The 14,711-nt window shown below is 45.7% G+C and overlaps 1 protein-coding gene across 1 annotated transcript in view; it reads left to right on the forward strand.

Annotated features, from left to right (window-relative positions):
• The first annotated feature begins 475 nt into the window (after nt 1-475).
• LOC144159841 (uncharacterized) overlaps nt 476-14,711 on the forward strand; it is a 28,231-nt gene continuing 13,995 nt past the window's right edge. Inside the window, exons 1-2 of the mRNA XM_077691510.1 lie at nt 476-481; nt 1,964-2,105. Of these exons, the coding sequence (XP_077547636.1) occupies nt 476-481; nt 1,964-2,105 (148 nt within the window). The remainder of the gene's footprint in view (nt 482-1,963; nt 2,106-14,711) is intronic.

The following is a 14,711-nucleotide window of genomic DNA, read 5'->3' on the forward strand; positions in this document are numbered from 1 at the left end:
AAAATCGGAAGCATCAAACAAGCAAAGAAATGTCCTCGTATTTTCGCGCAAGGTAGGTCGAAAAGGATGGCTTGGTGGGCTAGTTGATGCAACATCATAAAGGGGTTAACAGCGCACAAAGACGACCACACACAAAGAAGATATGGTTGGGCGGACCATTGGGGAGTAAAAACAGGGCTTAATTCCACAACAGGTCACATCCAGACAGGAGGATTGGAAGCTGTGTGTGCTTTCCCTGATTATATACCAATTGGCCTCAATGATACAATACGGTAAAAATGTGCGAGACGTTTTGGGCACGGAGACACTGCACCACTACTGGTGGCAAAACAGAGGGTTGATTCGCCGGTAACCCTGAATTGAGTGAAATGCTGCTAGCGATACAAATTCTTACAGGAGCTTTAAGCACAAGAAAACATCCGCGTTCTGAAATAAATGTGTCTCTTTAATCATCCGCACTGTGCCGTTAGAGGCAATGCAGGTGCGGTTGCTCTTGTACAAGTATGTGGGACGAAAACGTTTTGAAGCTTTCAGCGCGCTGCTCTTCTGACGATAATGGTCATGCGCCGCAATCACGTATAGTGAAATTTCTAATGGTTTGCCGCCCTACTCGGAACCGCGTCTGCTTGAAGCGATTGAACTAAAACACAAGACCAGTGGGCTGGCGGATGAAAGTTGGCTGTTTATTTTTCGACAGTCAAGCATGACGCCAACACCTTATATAAGACAATAACGAGAAACTACGTACAGCTGGCCATAACGAAGAAACACTTTTGGTCTGAAGTTTCATCACTGTGCGTGAAGTGAGGGCAGACATCCACTTTGCCGCCGACCGTTGTGAAAGCTTTCTTTTTTGAAAGTTGTACGGAGATGCGGTGAATATTGCAATTGCGGGTATTCGCGCACGCGTTGTTAGCACAAAGCTTCACACAGAGCGAAATGAAGGGAGTGCTTTGCAACAAAGACGTACCAACAAAAGACCTGCCTTGGTGGGCCCAAAAGAAAAAGTATTACTGGTACAAGTATAATTCTCTACTTGTAGACATTGGCCTTACATTGAAAGCATGAATCTACAACACACCTTCGCGATGTAAAAAAAAAATAAAAGGGCTTGTTTATCTAATATTGGACTCGGGAGGTACTCCAACGCTAGCTTTTTCGAGCGAATGTTTTTTTTTGTTTAATACAGCCGCGATGCCATACACGAAAAAGTCCTAAGGGTTTGGTGGGGTTTTGCCATGCATATTCCTTTTTGCAGAAGTGAAGCAGGATAATGACGCCTTATATCACATGCATTGGAACGTCATTACAATGCTCTACAGAGTTTCAGTTGACCTTTGTTCTTTGAAACAAAAGAAATAAGAAATAACGCTCACGGCATTTTCAATCGAGGGGTGAATCACGACTACATTTTTGGAAAAAGACCAGTGACACCAGCGACATTGGCGATCCACTACTTTTAGGTATTTAAGCACGCATTTCGAAACAGTTCCCGCTAACGCAGCAACTGTTACTCTTTCAATAACGTGGAATATTTGCAGAGTTTTTGAAACGACGCACGCACTGAAAATGCGGGCACAAGCGCAAGAAACTGTTCTGCAGTCAAGGAGACAGGAACATGCCTAATTGGGGTCCCCGGAGACAGCTTTCAGGCAATAGATAAATTGGGTGCAGAAAAGCCATCGAAATGAGTGCCACTCGTGTATTTCGTACCATAGCAATGACGCGCTGATCAATAAAACAATGAAAACTTTTTCGTAGCAAACTTTGAAAACGTAGTTGAAAGTTGTTTACTAATGTCGATCCTCCCTCCAACGATATCTAATTCTGCGTTGTACTCAGTTGACATCAAGAGAATATAATTCAAACCATACAAACGTGGAGAGAAAGCTACATTACACACACAGGTTTCTTGCTTTTGTCGAATCGTTCAGTTTCTTTCACTCGGGACGTTTTTTTGCAGGCAATCGAAGAGTTCCCAGAGGCAATCGCAATATTCGATCAAGACAAAGATGGTGACCTCGATTGCGTATACAGTAAACGCGTGAACTACGACGAGACGACGCATGAAGCTGCGTATACTTGGTTTCTGCAAGGGGATAATGGCCAGACAACGTAAGCGCATTGTAAAATTTTTCTGGAGCTCCGACTTGCCATTGGTTTCCAACTCACCTTTGTGTCAGCTAAATAAGTTGGAATTTATTTAGGTAGCAAGATTTTAAGAGGGATACTTTTGGTTCGACTTCGTTTCATAGATGACACACGTGATGTGTGCAAGAAAGCCTGATGAATATTTTAACGTGGACTTCTTTTTCAATTGTGGTCACAACTTCTCAAATAATAAACATTTCTATGCCCTAATCCTGCTCGTAATGCATCGTTTAAAACTCACTCCCAAGTTGGCGCAGAAAGCACCTCTTGCATTTCCTCACGATTAAATACTACTACTTCAAGGATATTTCATTCCTATGTCCATTTTCTTGCAAGAGTACTTGTTCTCCGCAAAGCTCCGGACAAACTCAATTATCTCTGCGTTTTGTCAAAACAAATCTAAAAATTATTTAGCTCAACCCCGCTCAGAAGATTGGAAAAATGTGGTAAAGTACTGATTTTATTACCATACAAGCATAACAAAAGGGTGCTTTCAATGGAAATTTCGCAATATTCCAGTGCCGAGCGCATTGACAGTGCGCCGCTCCGATAAGTGCAATAAACAAACTCCTTTTTTCTAATCGGCTAATTGGCATTCTTCCAAATAATTACATTATGATACCATAGATATACTACAGTTCTATTGGGGCTAAAAACCTTGGGGCTTATCTTTCTCAAAAAAAAAGAAACGCTTTTTGGTGCGACAGTACAAATTGAGAACTGCCGGTTTCTATGTATTTAAAATGAAAATGGACCAACAGCGTTCAGTGCACCCGCTAGGGTAAATATATGGAAAGTTTTGAGGCAATTTGGGGAGAACTACGTGTTTTGTATAAAGTTTTTCTCTTAAAACGTAAGAGACAGCATTTTTCTAAACATAGTCAACCCGCATTAGTTTGCGCATTGACGCCAGGTTGGAATTGCAACATACGGATTGGTTGCAACTGCGAAGTGAACTCAAGGTGTAGAATAAATGTAATTCGGTTAATATTATACAGTTTTCTTGGCGGCAAACTACACTAAGGTTATGTCCAGAAAGCTGCATTGCATGGAGAGCTACAGACAGATTGGTTGGTTACGCTGACATCGTCTTTGGGTCGGGAATATGACGTTTGTCATCCCACCAAAAAAGCGATTGTGCCTACTTTCTAGCCCTCTGGGTAATATTGATGCTATTGGCTTTTGCGAAGACAGCAGCCACCTTTAATGAAAAAAGCAATAACGGGCGTCAGAAGTTCTAGGAGCTCTGCTCTATATTCCCCTCTATGGTTTTTCTTGATCATTATTGCAATCTTGTTAACGCCTATTCAGCCTTGCAGTTTACAATATGTACTATGTTTAATCATAGCACATTGCGGAAATAAATAACTATCCCTGTGATGTTGTTATTGATGGAATCACTTTCAATGCGGACACAGCACGGTGTTCTGAATCATTTCTTTGCTTTACCCAGTGTATACAACACCTATAGCCTCTGGTATATAGTCTAAAAAGCTTTTCGTTCTGAAGCAACCTGCTGTATCTTAAAAATACAAAAATAGGTGAGCCGGAAAGAACTTCCCTAAGCAAACTTCAAACGCTTTGCAAACAAAATTTCAAACCGAAAGAACAACAAAAACACAGCTAATATCCCTGCGTATTCAGACAAATGTGGTTGATCCCTCTCCCATATGAACCGGTAAAACACGAAAGTGAAATGTGCCTTCACAGGAGCAGTGTAATGGTGATTGCACTCTAAGAAATGTGGGGAGTAGTTGAAGAATCAAACAGCGTTCCTATTCCTGCCAGGGTCGTTTGACACCGTCCGCACCAGGCGTGGCGTTAGATGGCGTGTTCACTCTACTAGGAAACCAGAATAAAACTGCTGGCGAACTCTCCCCGCTCTTGATGGAGCTAAGCGGCGGTTGTACCCCTTTCGCGGTAGAGAATAGAACAGCGTACCGACTCTGTCTCGCATCGATGGAGTTCGTATATCCTCCGCGAGAGAGAATAGAACAGTATATCGACTCTATCAACTTCAGCTGCAAGCTTTCAGGTGTGCAAAAAGGCAGACACCTCTATGGCGGACGCGAACTCTTTGAAATCGTATGAAAAAGTAGTTACCTAAACAGCCACAGCGCCGGGCCATGAAACAAAGCGTACTTAAAATAAAGTGCAGCGTATTCAAAAGAGCGTGCGAGGTAGTGTTACACGTCCTCTAGGAATGGGTCATTTGTGTGTTCTAACGCAACGGTGTCCGTCGGACTACTTGAGCGTTGTACCTTTGCGCGGTCTTTTCATCGCGGCGAGGCTGGCGGACGGACGCGTCTCTCCGATGTCTCCGTCTCTTTTGTGGCATTGAAACCGCCGTAGTACTCCTGTACGTGTCTGTGAGGTGCGTTTTGGTGTCGGTGGCTGTGTTTGAAGTATACCTGACTGGTGGAATAACATCGTTTGGCTGCTGCGGCCGCCGCTGAAAACGTAAGTCACCATTTCAGTTTTTCTTGCGCAGTACGGGATTGAGCTCGCGCTCGTTCACGCCAAAACTTCAGCTTTATTTATAACAACTGGCGCTCGTGAGTGCTGCTTAGCCTTGTTGGTTCTTGCGAAGAATTAAGTGGTCACATACATGTGCTTTCATTTGTGTGACACCAGTTCTAGCTATCCTTTTTCCGGCTTTGTGTTTTTCGAACAAGCGGCCGTGCTCCCATCGCGGGTTCACGACGTTCAGCATGCGTTGAAACAAGACTCGTGTGCAGTATAAGAGTTGCGGATTTATTAAGCTGGCTTCTTTAGGCACTGGACACATGTACGATTGGTACACGCGATTCGCATGCTACTGATCGTTACGACTGTCGCCACGAGTAGCCGTACGCGTGAATTTGAGACACATGGCCCGATGCGCGCATGCGATGTGTCGTCGGCGTCGCTCCGCCCACTGTTTTTGCGTCAACTACGACGATCGCTGAGCTGAATTTGCAGATTCCGCGCGTTTTTTCGCAAGAAATTGATAAAGCAAGCAATCTTGAAGCGTTTTCTGCCTTCGGGAACAGTCCGCGCTCACGCCGGCCGCGCCTGCCAGCTCGACACACTCAGCGGCTCGAACCGGCGCAGACCACGGTAGCAACCGCTTGTCGCTGCTCTCCCGAATCAACCTGTTCGCTAAGAAGTAGTTCCACATGCGAAAAAGTAGGTGTTAATGTGGTGAAAAATTGTGCTAGGGTTTGTTGTCAGGGCTTATTTTAAAAGCGGCGATCAGATATCTGCCGCTATGAAAGCCTGCGCTGACCGGCCGTGTATGCCGCGGCGCGCGGTGCGCCGAGCGGTCGAGAGGTGGCGATACCTGCGCGGAAGCATCCAAACAGGCTACGCAGATGTCTTGGTCACCGATCGCTCAAACGGCCGTTATACGCCTCGAGCGCGGCCTGTAGGGGCGCCACTGAAATCCCCCTAGCGGCCCGTTTCGAAAGCAGGCGCGGGAGTCCGCGCCCCGCTCCCCAGTGCCGCCGCTGCTTTTGCGGCACGTTCACGACTGAGATTTACCGTTTGCGGGCGTTTGAAACCCATGTTTACGTGGAGCAGTCACTCTGTTCGCAAATGGGGTGTGTTTACGTGAGTGTAAATGTTTCTGACGCGATCCTTAGTGTGGTATATTCGGTCTGTATAAGCGCCAGGAGTGTGTCACAGGCCAGCGTAGCGAAATCGGCGTATGATGGAGCCAATTGTAGTTACACTGCCCTGAAATTTACTAACACTGTCTTCCTAACCACCGGTTCCTCAGATGTTCATGCTACGGGTATACACTACGATGTAAATCAGTTTTTTGCGCCCACATAATCAGCGGAGCACTCATACCTGACAGCACACCAGTTACGTTTGCCAATATTATACCTCAGATATTGATCACCACCATTTACAAGCCAGTCTGTGTTAATTTCGGGAATATTCAACAAAAGTACGATGGACAACGCATAATTATACTCGGGGATCAGCACACGACAAAGTCTTCTTGTTGTGAGGTGAGCGCCCGCAAACGTTCATCTGCTCCTCTGCGAGAAGCGCGGAGACGGACTTAGAATATAATCCGCGTCCGCGACTAATGCTTCCTCGAAATATCGTCATATGGCAAAGGGAGCCATAAGAATAAAGCAGAAACTGAAATCAGAGAGCCTTATCACATACCACTCTGACACCTTTCATCGCTTGTTGAACAGCCTACCCTGTATACTTCCAAAAATGCGGCCGCCGTACGATCAGCTCTTCGTTGAAGTAGAAAAACATAGGAAAGTGAACGCGAGATTTGTGTGCGGGATTACTAAACCGCTCATTGCTTGAATCCGCTCCGCATTTGTACACAGCGTCCCCCTCCCCTCCCCTCACCCCCCTCCCCCCCCCCCTAACGATGTCTCGCGAAATAGCAGAGCAGTTCGCGTATAGTTGGTCTGATGAACCCTACCTGGCTTAAGTTTCGACGAACGTCTTTAGCATGTCAGAAGCTGCACTGTTTTTTTTTTTTTCATTTCCGTTAGAGCTATTATGTTTCTTCCGCACTTGCACTGAATTTATTTTTGCGTGGTTTCATTAGCTTACCTTGGTTCTTGCTATAAGGCATGTGTGGGCAAATATTTAACGACGCACAGGCTTGGAATATACTTAACATTTTCGCGTGGTTTATATTCTTATAAAAGGCATAAGTGATCACATTACTCGGGATTGGTAATCCGGGATAAGGTAATCACATCCCCGAAACATATTTTACTGCGACGTATATATTCGAAACGAAGCCGCATTCGTTGTCCACGCTGCAAAATGAAGCCACCCTCTCACTGTGCCAGTATCAGGTTTAAATAAGGCGACAGTTGAATTCATTTGTGCTTGGCGTATTTAGAGGTGGCAGCGGTGATATGCTGCAACCGTCGTCGACGCCCGGAAGAGCGGCGACGAAGCGCGCAGAACCGCGTCCCCCGGGTAGCTCTTGCAGGCGATCGCGTACTCTACGAAGACGCAGCTGCTTTTTAAGTGACCGAAACGTACTGTTTGCTTATAGACGTCAGTATAACAAGTTTTTTTAGGGCGCGGAAAGGCCAAAAGAAGCAAAACAGAACCAAAACACTACACGAGCCCCTATCAGCCACGCAGCGCAAATCCCGTCAACGCCGCGGAGAAGCGGCGGCAGGCGGCGCAGCGATCGCGAAGCTCGAGGCGTATAGCCCAAATAAAGTTTCACATGCGAGAAAAAGGATGATAGTGTGGTGAAAAGTTGTGTTACGGATTGTCATCCGCAGTTGCACCGATAGCGGCGATCAAATGTCCGCCAGAATGCTAAGCCTAAGGTTCCCAACACCCGAGCCGACCCGAGCAACGCAAGCCTGTTGCGGGCGGTTGGGGCTCAGCGGACTCTCGATCGCAATGATGGCACGACTGCATCTGGCTTGCCAGTCGCACGTCGTGAGCCTCCTCGGACCAGCGAACGACCCAAAACAGGCCCTAACGATCAATCGTAAGGATCAGTCGCATGCGAATCGCGTGTACTAATCGTACATGTGTCCAGCGCTAGCTATAAATTAGGCTTTCGTTTCATTATCTTCTTGAGCAACGTAAATATATTGTCGAGCGACAAGGTAATTACACTGCCGCCGGGCTTATCCGTCGGTTCCGTTCCCATCTGGCGCGTCTGACGAGGCAGAAGTGAGCGACGGCGACAGCAACACCTTAACCAGTTTATTACCCAATCAGTTAGGTTGGTAGCGTCGCTTTATTTGGTTACCCCTTAAAATATAACGCAGTCAAAGGTCACAAGGTTTCAATTCAACCTCCAAGTTGGCATAGATGTCTTGCAAAAAAAAAGAACGTGAACGTTTGTGCGTTCCGAACCCATTGTGTAGTGCGTTGCCTTGTAGCCTCTGGTCCCGTGTTGTTAGAAAACAATACTTAACGCTAATAAAACGTTGACGGCAGGAAATTTCATCGCGATTAATTGTTTATGTGGCTACAGTAGCCACAACAAAATTTCACGGAACCGCTGGCGTGTTGCTTTGTCTATTGGACTTTTTTCTTATTACCTTGCGCGACTGCAATAATAGTGAAGCCCATTTTCGGTGAAATTCCGTACTGTTTTCTCAAGAAAGAGACAAGTAACGGCTACCGTAAAACGTAGTATTGAAAAATGAATACTGCAGTACGTTTTGTTTCATAGCGAGTGTTGACAAGCTATAGAACTTTAGGCTGAATATTTTCACGCGGACTTGTGGTAAAACTGCTGCTAGGTGCTGTATTTAGTAAGCAGCGTGCATTTAGCATTATAGTGAACTTTTTTTTACTTATTACAGGCGCTACGACGTAAAGGTGTTTCCCGTGGATGTTTCCAGGGCTATTCTACAATAGTGCTGTTCAACAACATATTGTGATCGCCTGGCGTTCGGAAGCAGAAAGAGAGCAAAGATGCCTGAAGCGGCCGACAGCTGTAAGTAATAAACACTTCATCTTTGGTCACTTTGCCATAGTCATCTGGCAAATAAAAATGTCTTTTAGCCTTCATGGTGTCATTTGCATGCACTTTTGCTTTCTAGCATCGACTGACCTTAGTTGTGTTTTATTATAAATGTCATTAGAGACATAACATAACTGCGTAACCAACTTTCTGCTTGATTAAAAATGTGTCACTTCCACTGCAGTGCATTAATGCTGTAGCTTTTTCAAACTGCCAAACACTGCAGTATTTTTTAACAAACTTATTTGGTCACGAGTAAGATTCGATGTGCAGCTTCAAGATTGATGGGGATTAGGAATGCGGTTGTGCGGCATTTATTTTCTGCTTGCCTTTGTTACTCTCCATGATTCGGCCTTGTTACTGTTCACTGATCCCATGATTAATTCCAATAATGAGAGGCTGGCAGTTTTGCTGTAATATTGCTTGTCTTCAAGCCATCCTTTTTGATAACACCATTGCACCAAGTACTTGCAGGTTGGCCTGAGGTTGCAGGTTCTCTTGTTGGTCTGGCTGCTTTTTCTGAAAGTGGTTGGTTGGAAAAAAAGAGGACGACCTTGTTGGTTTAAAATTTGAATAGGGGATCAGGACCCCGATGCTTTAAATTAATCCGTGCTCTCGTTCTTCTCAGATGGCTTTTCAGTTGCACTGCTGGTGAAAGAAAAGCCAGAGGCCTTGCTCTCAAAGCTGGTATGCAGATTTTTCTTCTGTATGTTGAGTAAGTGAAATCCAGTGTAGAACTTGTGAATCAGGCTCAGCAATCACCATCACAGCAATTCAAATTTGCTAAAGGGAGCATTTTGCCTCATCAGTAGACAATTGTGAATGTTACATTGATGAATCGTTAGCGTAGTCACTAAATTGTTAGCTTTAAGTGTATAGACTACTAACTAGCGATTCGTTTTCCTGAGAATCGCTTTGTACAGTGGTTTGTCCACTGAGGAAGGAAGAGCAAAATACTGTTACTTGTGTTTCTTCTGGTACTTGCATTTGTGTGCTTTTTATGCAGGAGCCAGGAGAGACTTCCCTTTACCCCAGGATCTTGTTCTCGGGCCAAACTGCGGAGAAATCTGGAGCCGTGACCGTGCACTTCGAAGAGCTCCAGCTGACGGCTATGGACATAGTGGACGGGTTCGCTTTGCTTTTGGCGGTCTACTGGACCTTCAACATCCAGTATACCCCAAAGACAAAGCGGACCTGTCTGCTTTTTTAGATGATGCTCGGCCTACCACCGACAGAGCAAATGGTTTCGGTCATAAAAGCAGCAACTGCAATACAGGTGGAGCGACGTGTGTGAGGATGTCAAAATAAAGCATGAAATGCAGTGTGAAAACGATTTGTCTTTTTTTTTTTCGGCTAAGCACAAACGACAGCTTTTTTTGTAAAGACGCCTTGCTATGTTTACTTGTGAAGTAATTTTGCTGTATTTCAGTTTGTAAGCATGAAGTAAAGAGGGCTGACACTAATGCTGTTGTGGATGCTAAAGTGTAGTCTTGTTAAAGGTAACATCGTGCTGCCTCTGAATAGTAGAGTTCGGCAACTCGCAGGTAGTGCATAGATCCTGTTATAAAGGAATACATTAGTTCTGACAAAGAGTAAGCTAGCCCTCCTTGAGGAGGCATTATGGGACTCTGGTTGAAAGAATACAATGATTCTGAAAAGAGTACGCTAACCCTTCCTGGTGAAGTATTGCAAAATGCTGTTTGGTGGAATAAGGTAATTCTGAGGGGTGGCAGAGGTATAGCAAGATTCTGGTAAAAAATTGTATAACTCCCTGACTGGAGGAATTATTCGATCCGTGGTGAGGGAATTGCCGGACGCGGTTCCCGCAACTCCGGTGAGAATACCTCGACCCCCTCTCCGCGAGAGGCCTGCGACTCCCTTGTGAAGGGTAAGGCTATTCTGCTAAAAAGGGAGTTGCCTGATGCTGGAAAAGGGAATCGTATATGGGACAAGGGTTTCTATTCCCTTTGGGAATTGGTGGGACTCCTTTAGTTCTTAGAGTGTGTGCATCGAAATGAACTTGCACATCGCTATTCATATTTCATCGGTATGGCACCGTTATCCGCATAAACGTTAGGCATCGGATTGCACGCACCAGACGGAGAATTGCATAAATCCGAGTGAAACCCCAGGCGCTCGCAAACCATGCGTGCGAACGAAAGCAAATGGGTTGTCAGCGAATCGTTTGGGGAACACACGGTCCGCTGCAGCGAAAGGAGCAGCGGTCCTTGCCACGACCGCGATAGTTGCAAGTCAGCGTCGATCTTACTCCGTGGTCGTTGCCTTACAGGCTTCTCCGCAGGTCACGCTGCGCGTCTTCCGTACACGTAGCCGCTGGCATCAAGGCGTCAACTGTCGGCGCTCATTAGCATTATTACGCATTACTTTGCTTCGCCACTACTAGACGGCAGCACCATCTGAACGGAAGGATATAAGGCGCGTTAGTCGCCATGCTTATGCGTGTGTTCATAGCGCGGTCGGGAGGACGTTCCGTACTTCCCGTTGCGGCCAAGTAGTTGGATCTTCAAATCACGGCCCAGCCGCGTCAATCGAAGTTTTTCTGGCGAAGGCATTTCTGTGACGGATATGACATCAGTCAGATCTTGGTGGACCCCGGCATAAAACACTTGCGTGTTAGAAAACTTGGATCCAATCCACTCTGCGAAGGTGGTTGGGCTGCTAAGCTGCAAATCAAACCAACAACGATTACGCATGCGGCGTCACTGGAACTCAGACACGTGGCATCCGCTCACTGCTCCCACCCATCATGCTCTCCGCATGCGTGTCTCACTCCTCTCAATGAATTTAACGGAGGCTTGTCCGATGCAATTCAATCTTGCCGCCTTCATAGTGCTCGGGCGCAACCAGCCTGAACAGCGCGAGCGGGAGTTCTGTTCTTCTTTTGCTTGCTTTCATGTTGCACGTGCCGGTGCCTTACTGCGCAGTTTGAACGCGCCGTCCGGGCGGCCACTTTTAGCGTCTTTCGAAGGCTCAGGAGGAGTACGACAGCGAAACTTTGGCGTCATCTCTCCCACTGCTTCCCCTCACTCTTGTTTCATGCGTCGCCCTCCTTCTCCCCAGACGCTGAATCAAAACAACCATCGTTCTCCTCCTACACGCCTGGGCGTAGCTTAGTCGGCAAGACGGCGGGCTCTCGTTGCTCTTCTGTACGGGGGCCGAGGTTCAAACCCTGGTGGTGCCAGAAATTTATTTCTGTAGCCAGGATGTAGCCTGTAGCAGCCTGGGATGTATGTTTGTGTAGCCAGCAGTAGCCTGGGAGCCTTCCGCTGACGCGGACACTTGGTTGGTTGGAGGTATACTGCTTCCATTAAAAATTGCACAATGAACAAGATATATGTCGACGGAAGTCACTGGAGTTGCTTTCTAAAATCAAGCACACATAAAAGTACAAAAAGCTCTAAACGGAACCATTGCTCCAGGCCCCGAAAAGCTCAATTGTTACTATGGTATATTGTTTGAAAGGTTGCAATGTTCCGCACCTACTTTGTATATCCTTTTAAAGTAGAATTTGTCAGCGAAGTTAGGCAAACAAACTGAATTTGATATTTTTAGGCAAACTGTAGGGATTCGCAAATCAATTTCAGTGTAGGTTAGCTGCTTTGCTAGTTGCCTTGAAGGAAGGCTGACTTGAAATAAAGCGGCTTAGAATGTGGAAATACAGGGGTAATATAATTGCACGAGTCCTTTGTGGCATTTTTCATGTACATTCATCAACATATTTCCTGCGATCGGCGTAATTTCTATTTGTTCCAGAAGAAAACTCCGGTCCTTCAATTTTTATTTAACTAATTAGTTTATAAATATGCTCAATCGCCAAATAAAAGCAAATGTGTTTTATATTGATCGCAGAAACTTCGTCGTACGCGGAACACGCGTACGCGAAACGCCTTGCTCCCGGCGTTCTTTAATGAATGGGTGGGCATGTTATATTTGTTCTGGTAATTTTAACGGGGTAACTTGTCCTAGCTCTGTCGCATGTTAACATAACTAAAATAACCTCTGTTTTGAGAAAGGATAGGCACACAACTTTTTATAAAAGTATGATGATTAGTTTTGAATGTTAGCGCGACAGTAAAAAACAAACCGAACGATATCCTCCAATTTCACCCTTTAAATTATAAATGTACCATGATACCTCCGACGCAGTTTATTACCTAACTGCACCTTCGTCTCTAAAATTAACAGGGGGTGTACTGGCAACAAATGTTTCTAATGTTTGTCTTTGGACCTTAAACACCCACACATCTACACCAGGCAAAAAAGCACGCAACGCTCCAATTGCAGGCTAAACCAATATATACAAAAAAACGTACCCTTTATGCTTTATGCTTTTTACTATCAGTATCTAATGACAGCGTCTGGTTTAAGTAAGTACCTAGATTTAGTATGAAGGGTGAGTATGTCAGTAGATATTGATACTGGTACGTAAATCACTCTGCAAAGATATTTGGAGTCCTACTGGCATTCCGCAAATACAAATCAACGCAACCTAAACAAAAGAAAACTTTCTCAGAAGAAAACCTTACAAAAATTTGGACTCGGATGGGTGCGGTTAAAGCAAATTTGCTGAATGGCAGCTAAGATTTTGTGGCCAGAGCGCGCAGTAAACGAGTACACATTGACACTGCAAGGCAAAACGCAGGCGCTGTTTTTCGGAACAAGGAATGATCTCGCATTTTCACTCAGCAAACGCACGAAGGGCTAGTTTCACGGAGGTTCAGCTTGTAGCACAGATTGACGCTACCGGAAACAAGGTGTTTCTGGGTTTCTACATGGAGTCATGACGCTTTCTTCCTAATTTACTACACAGATCAAACACGCAATGAACCCACCTGCGTGATTACAACTGCATGAAGCACCAGGCGGAATCCTCTGTCCTTCCGTACACCTGCATCATTACCGAGTCAGAATAACTGATGAAATTATTTTTTAGAAGAATCCTAGGTAGAAAACATAACCTTACTCTAACTTCACTGAGCAACCTTTGTTGTAAAGGTGTGCTTGCGATTCCTCGTAACCTGACCTTTCTAAGCAGCAGGTTCATGGGCTGGTTGCTTTTTATTGCTGAAGACACACTTGAACAAACTTAGCGCAGACTCACAAGCAAGTTAAACTGACACAGACACCAATGTTAGCGGTGTGGTTAATAACCGCGACACTGCATAGATCTGTGCGGATGTTTCAGAGTGAGCGCTCTACCACGATACATCTTCAAAGTTATTCTTGGTGTTGTCGGGGCGAATGCGCCGTTTTTTATAGCTTCGATAGCTCGAAGCCTCATGGAGAGATACCACGTGACTAGGAGAGGGAGAAATGGCAGTGGTTGCTCTTCTTGCTGGCTCAGCGCCGGCTGAGAGGTCTGTGCATGCGGTTCAGTGAAAGGGAAAGGATAAATCCAATAATCGAGTGTATATCGGTAGACGGCAGGTTGCCAAAGCTCAACCAAAGGCAAACTTTCGCAGAACATTGTATGCATGGTGGTCGTTTTCGCTCTTGAAAACCAGGTTTAGAAATATTAAACCTGAGCCAGTTTTGCGAATGCACTTTATAAGCGACCCTGAATTCCGTTGACCGCCGTCCGTCTACATAGCAACAGCTGCGGGTGCGCGCGCTCCTCGTCTTCCTTGGCAACGGGGGGAGATGGCACATACCCACGTGGGAGATTGGACAGGAATCTCCTCGTCTTCCATGGCAACGGGGGGAGATGGGCGCGCGCTGCCTGGCCGCTGACATGGCACATACCCACGTGGGGGATTGTCCAGGAATCGGGCGTGAGAAGGGCTAATGCACCCGCTTAAAGGAGTACTGACACGAAATTTCAAAGCTGAGATCCGCTCTAGCAATCAAGTACAACGACAACACAAATAGGTGTCTGTGAATAAATGCATCTTTCTTCCTTTGTAGTTGTGTGTGTGTGTGTGATCTCTCTTTCGCGAACATTACCGAACCGCGCAAATTCAACTCCTCCATTCGCACTTTCACATTCTTCCCCTCGGGGAAATGCGGGGAAATTTTTATTACCGCTCAGCTATTGTCTTTGTTGCACGCCGTATCTATGCAAAACACGTTC

Source organism: Haemaphysalis longicornis, unplaced genomic scaffold, assembly GCF_048455015.1.
Source record: "Haemaphysalis longicornis isolate Haplotype H1 unplaced genomic scaffold, Haemaphysalis longicornis Haplotype H1 scaffold_10, whole genome shotgun sequence".
NCBI classification, from domain to species: domain Eukaryota; kingdom Metazoa; phylum Arthropoda; class Arachnida; order Ixodida; family Ixodidae; genus Haemaphysalis; species Haemaphysalis longicornis.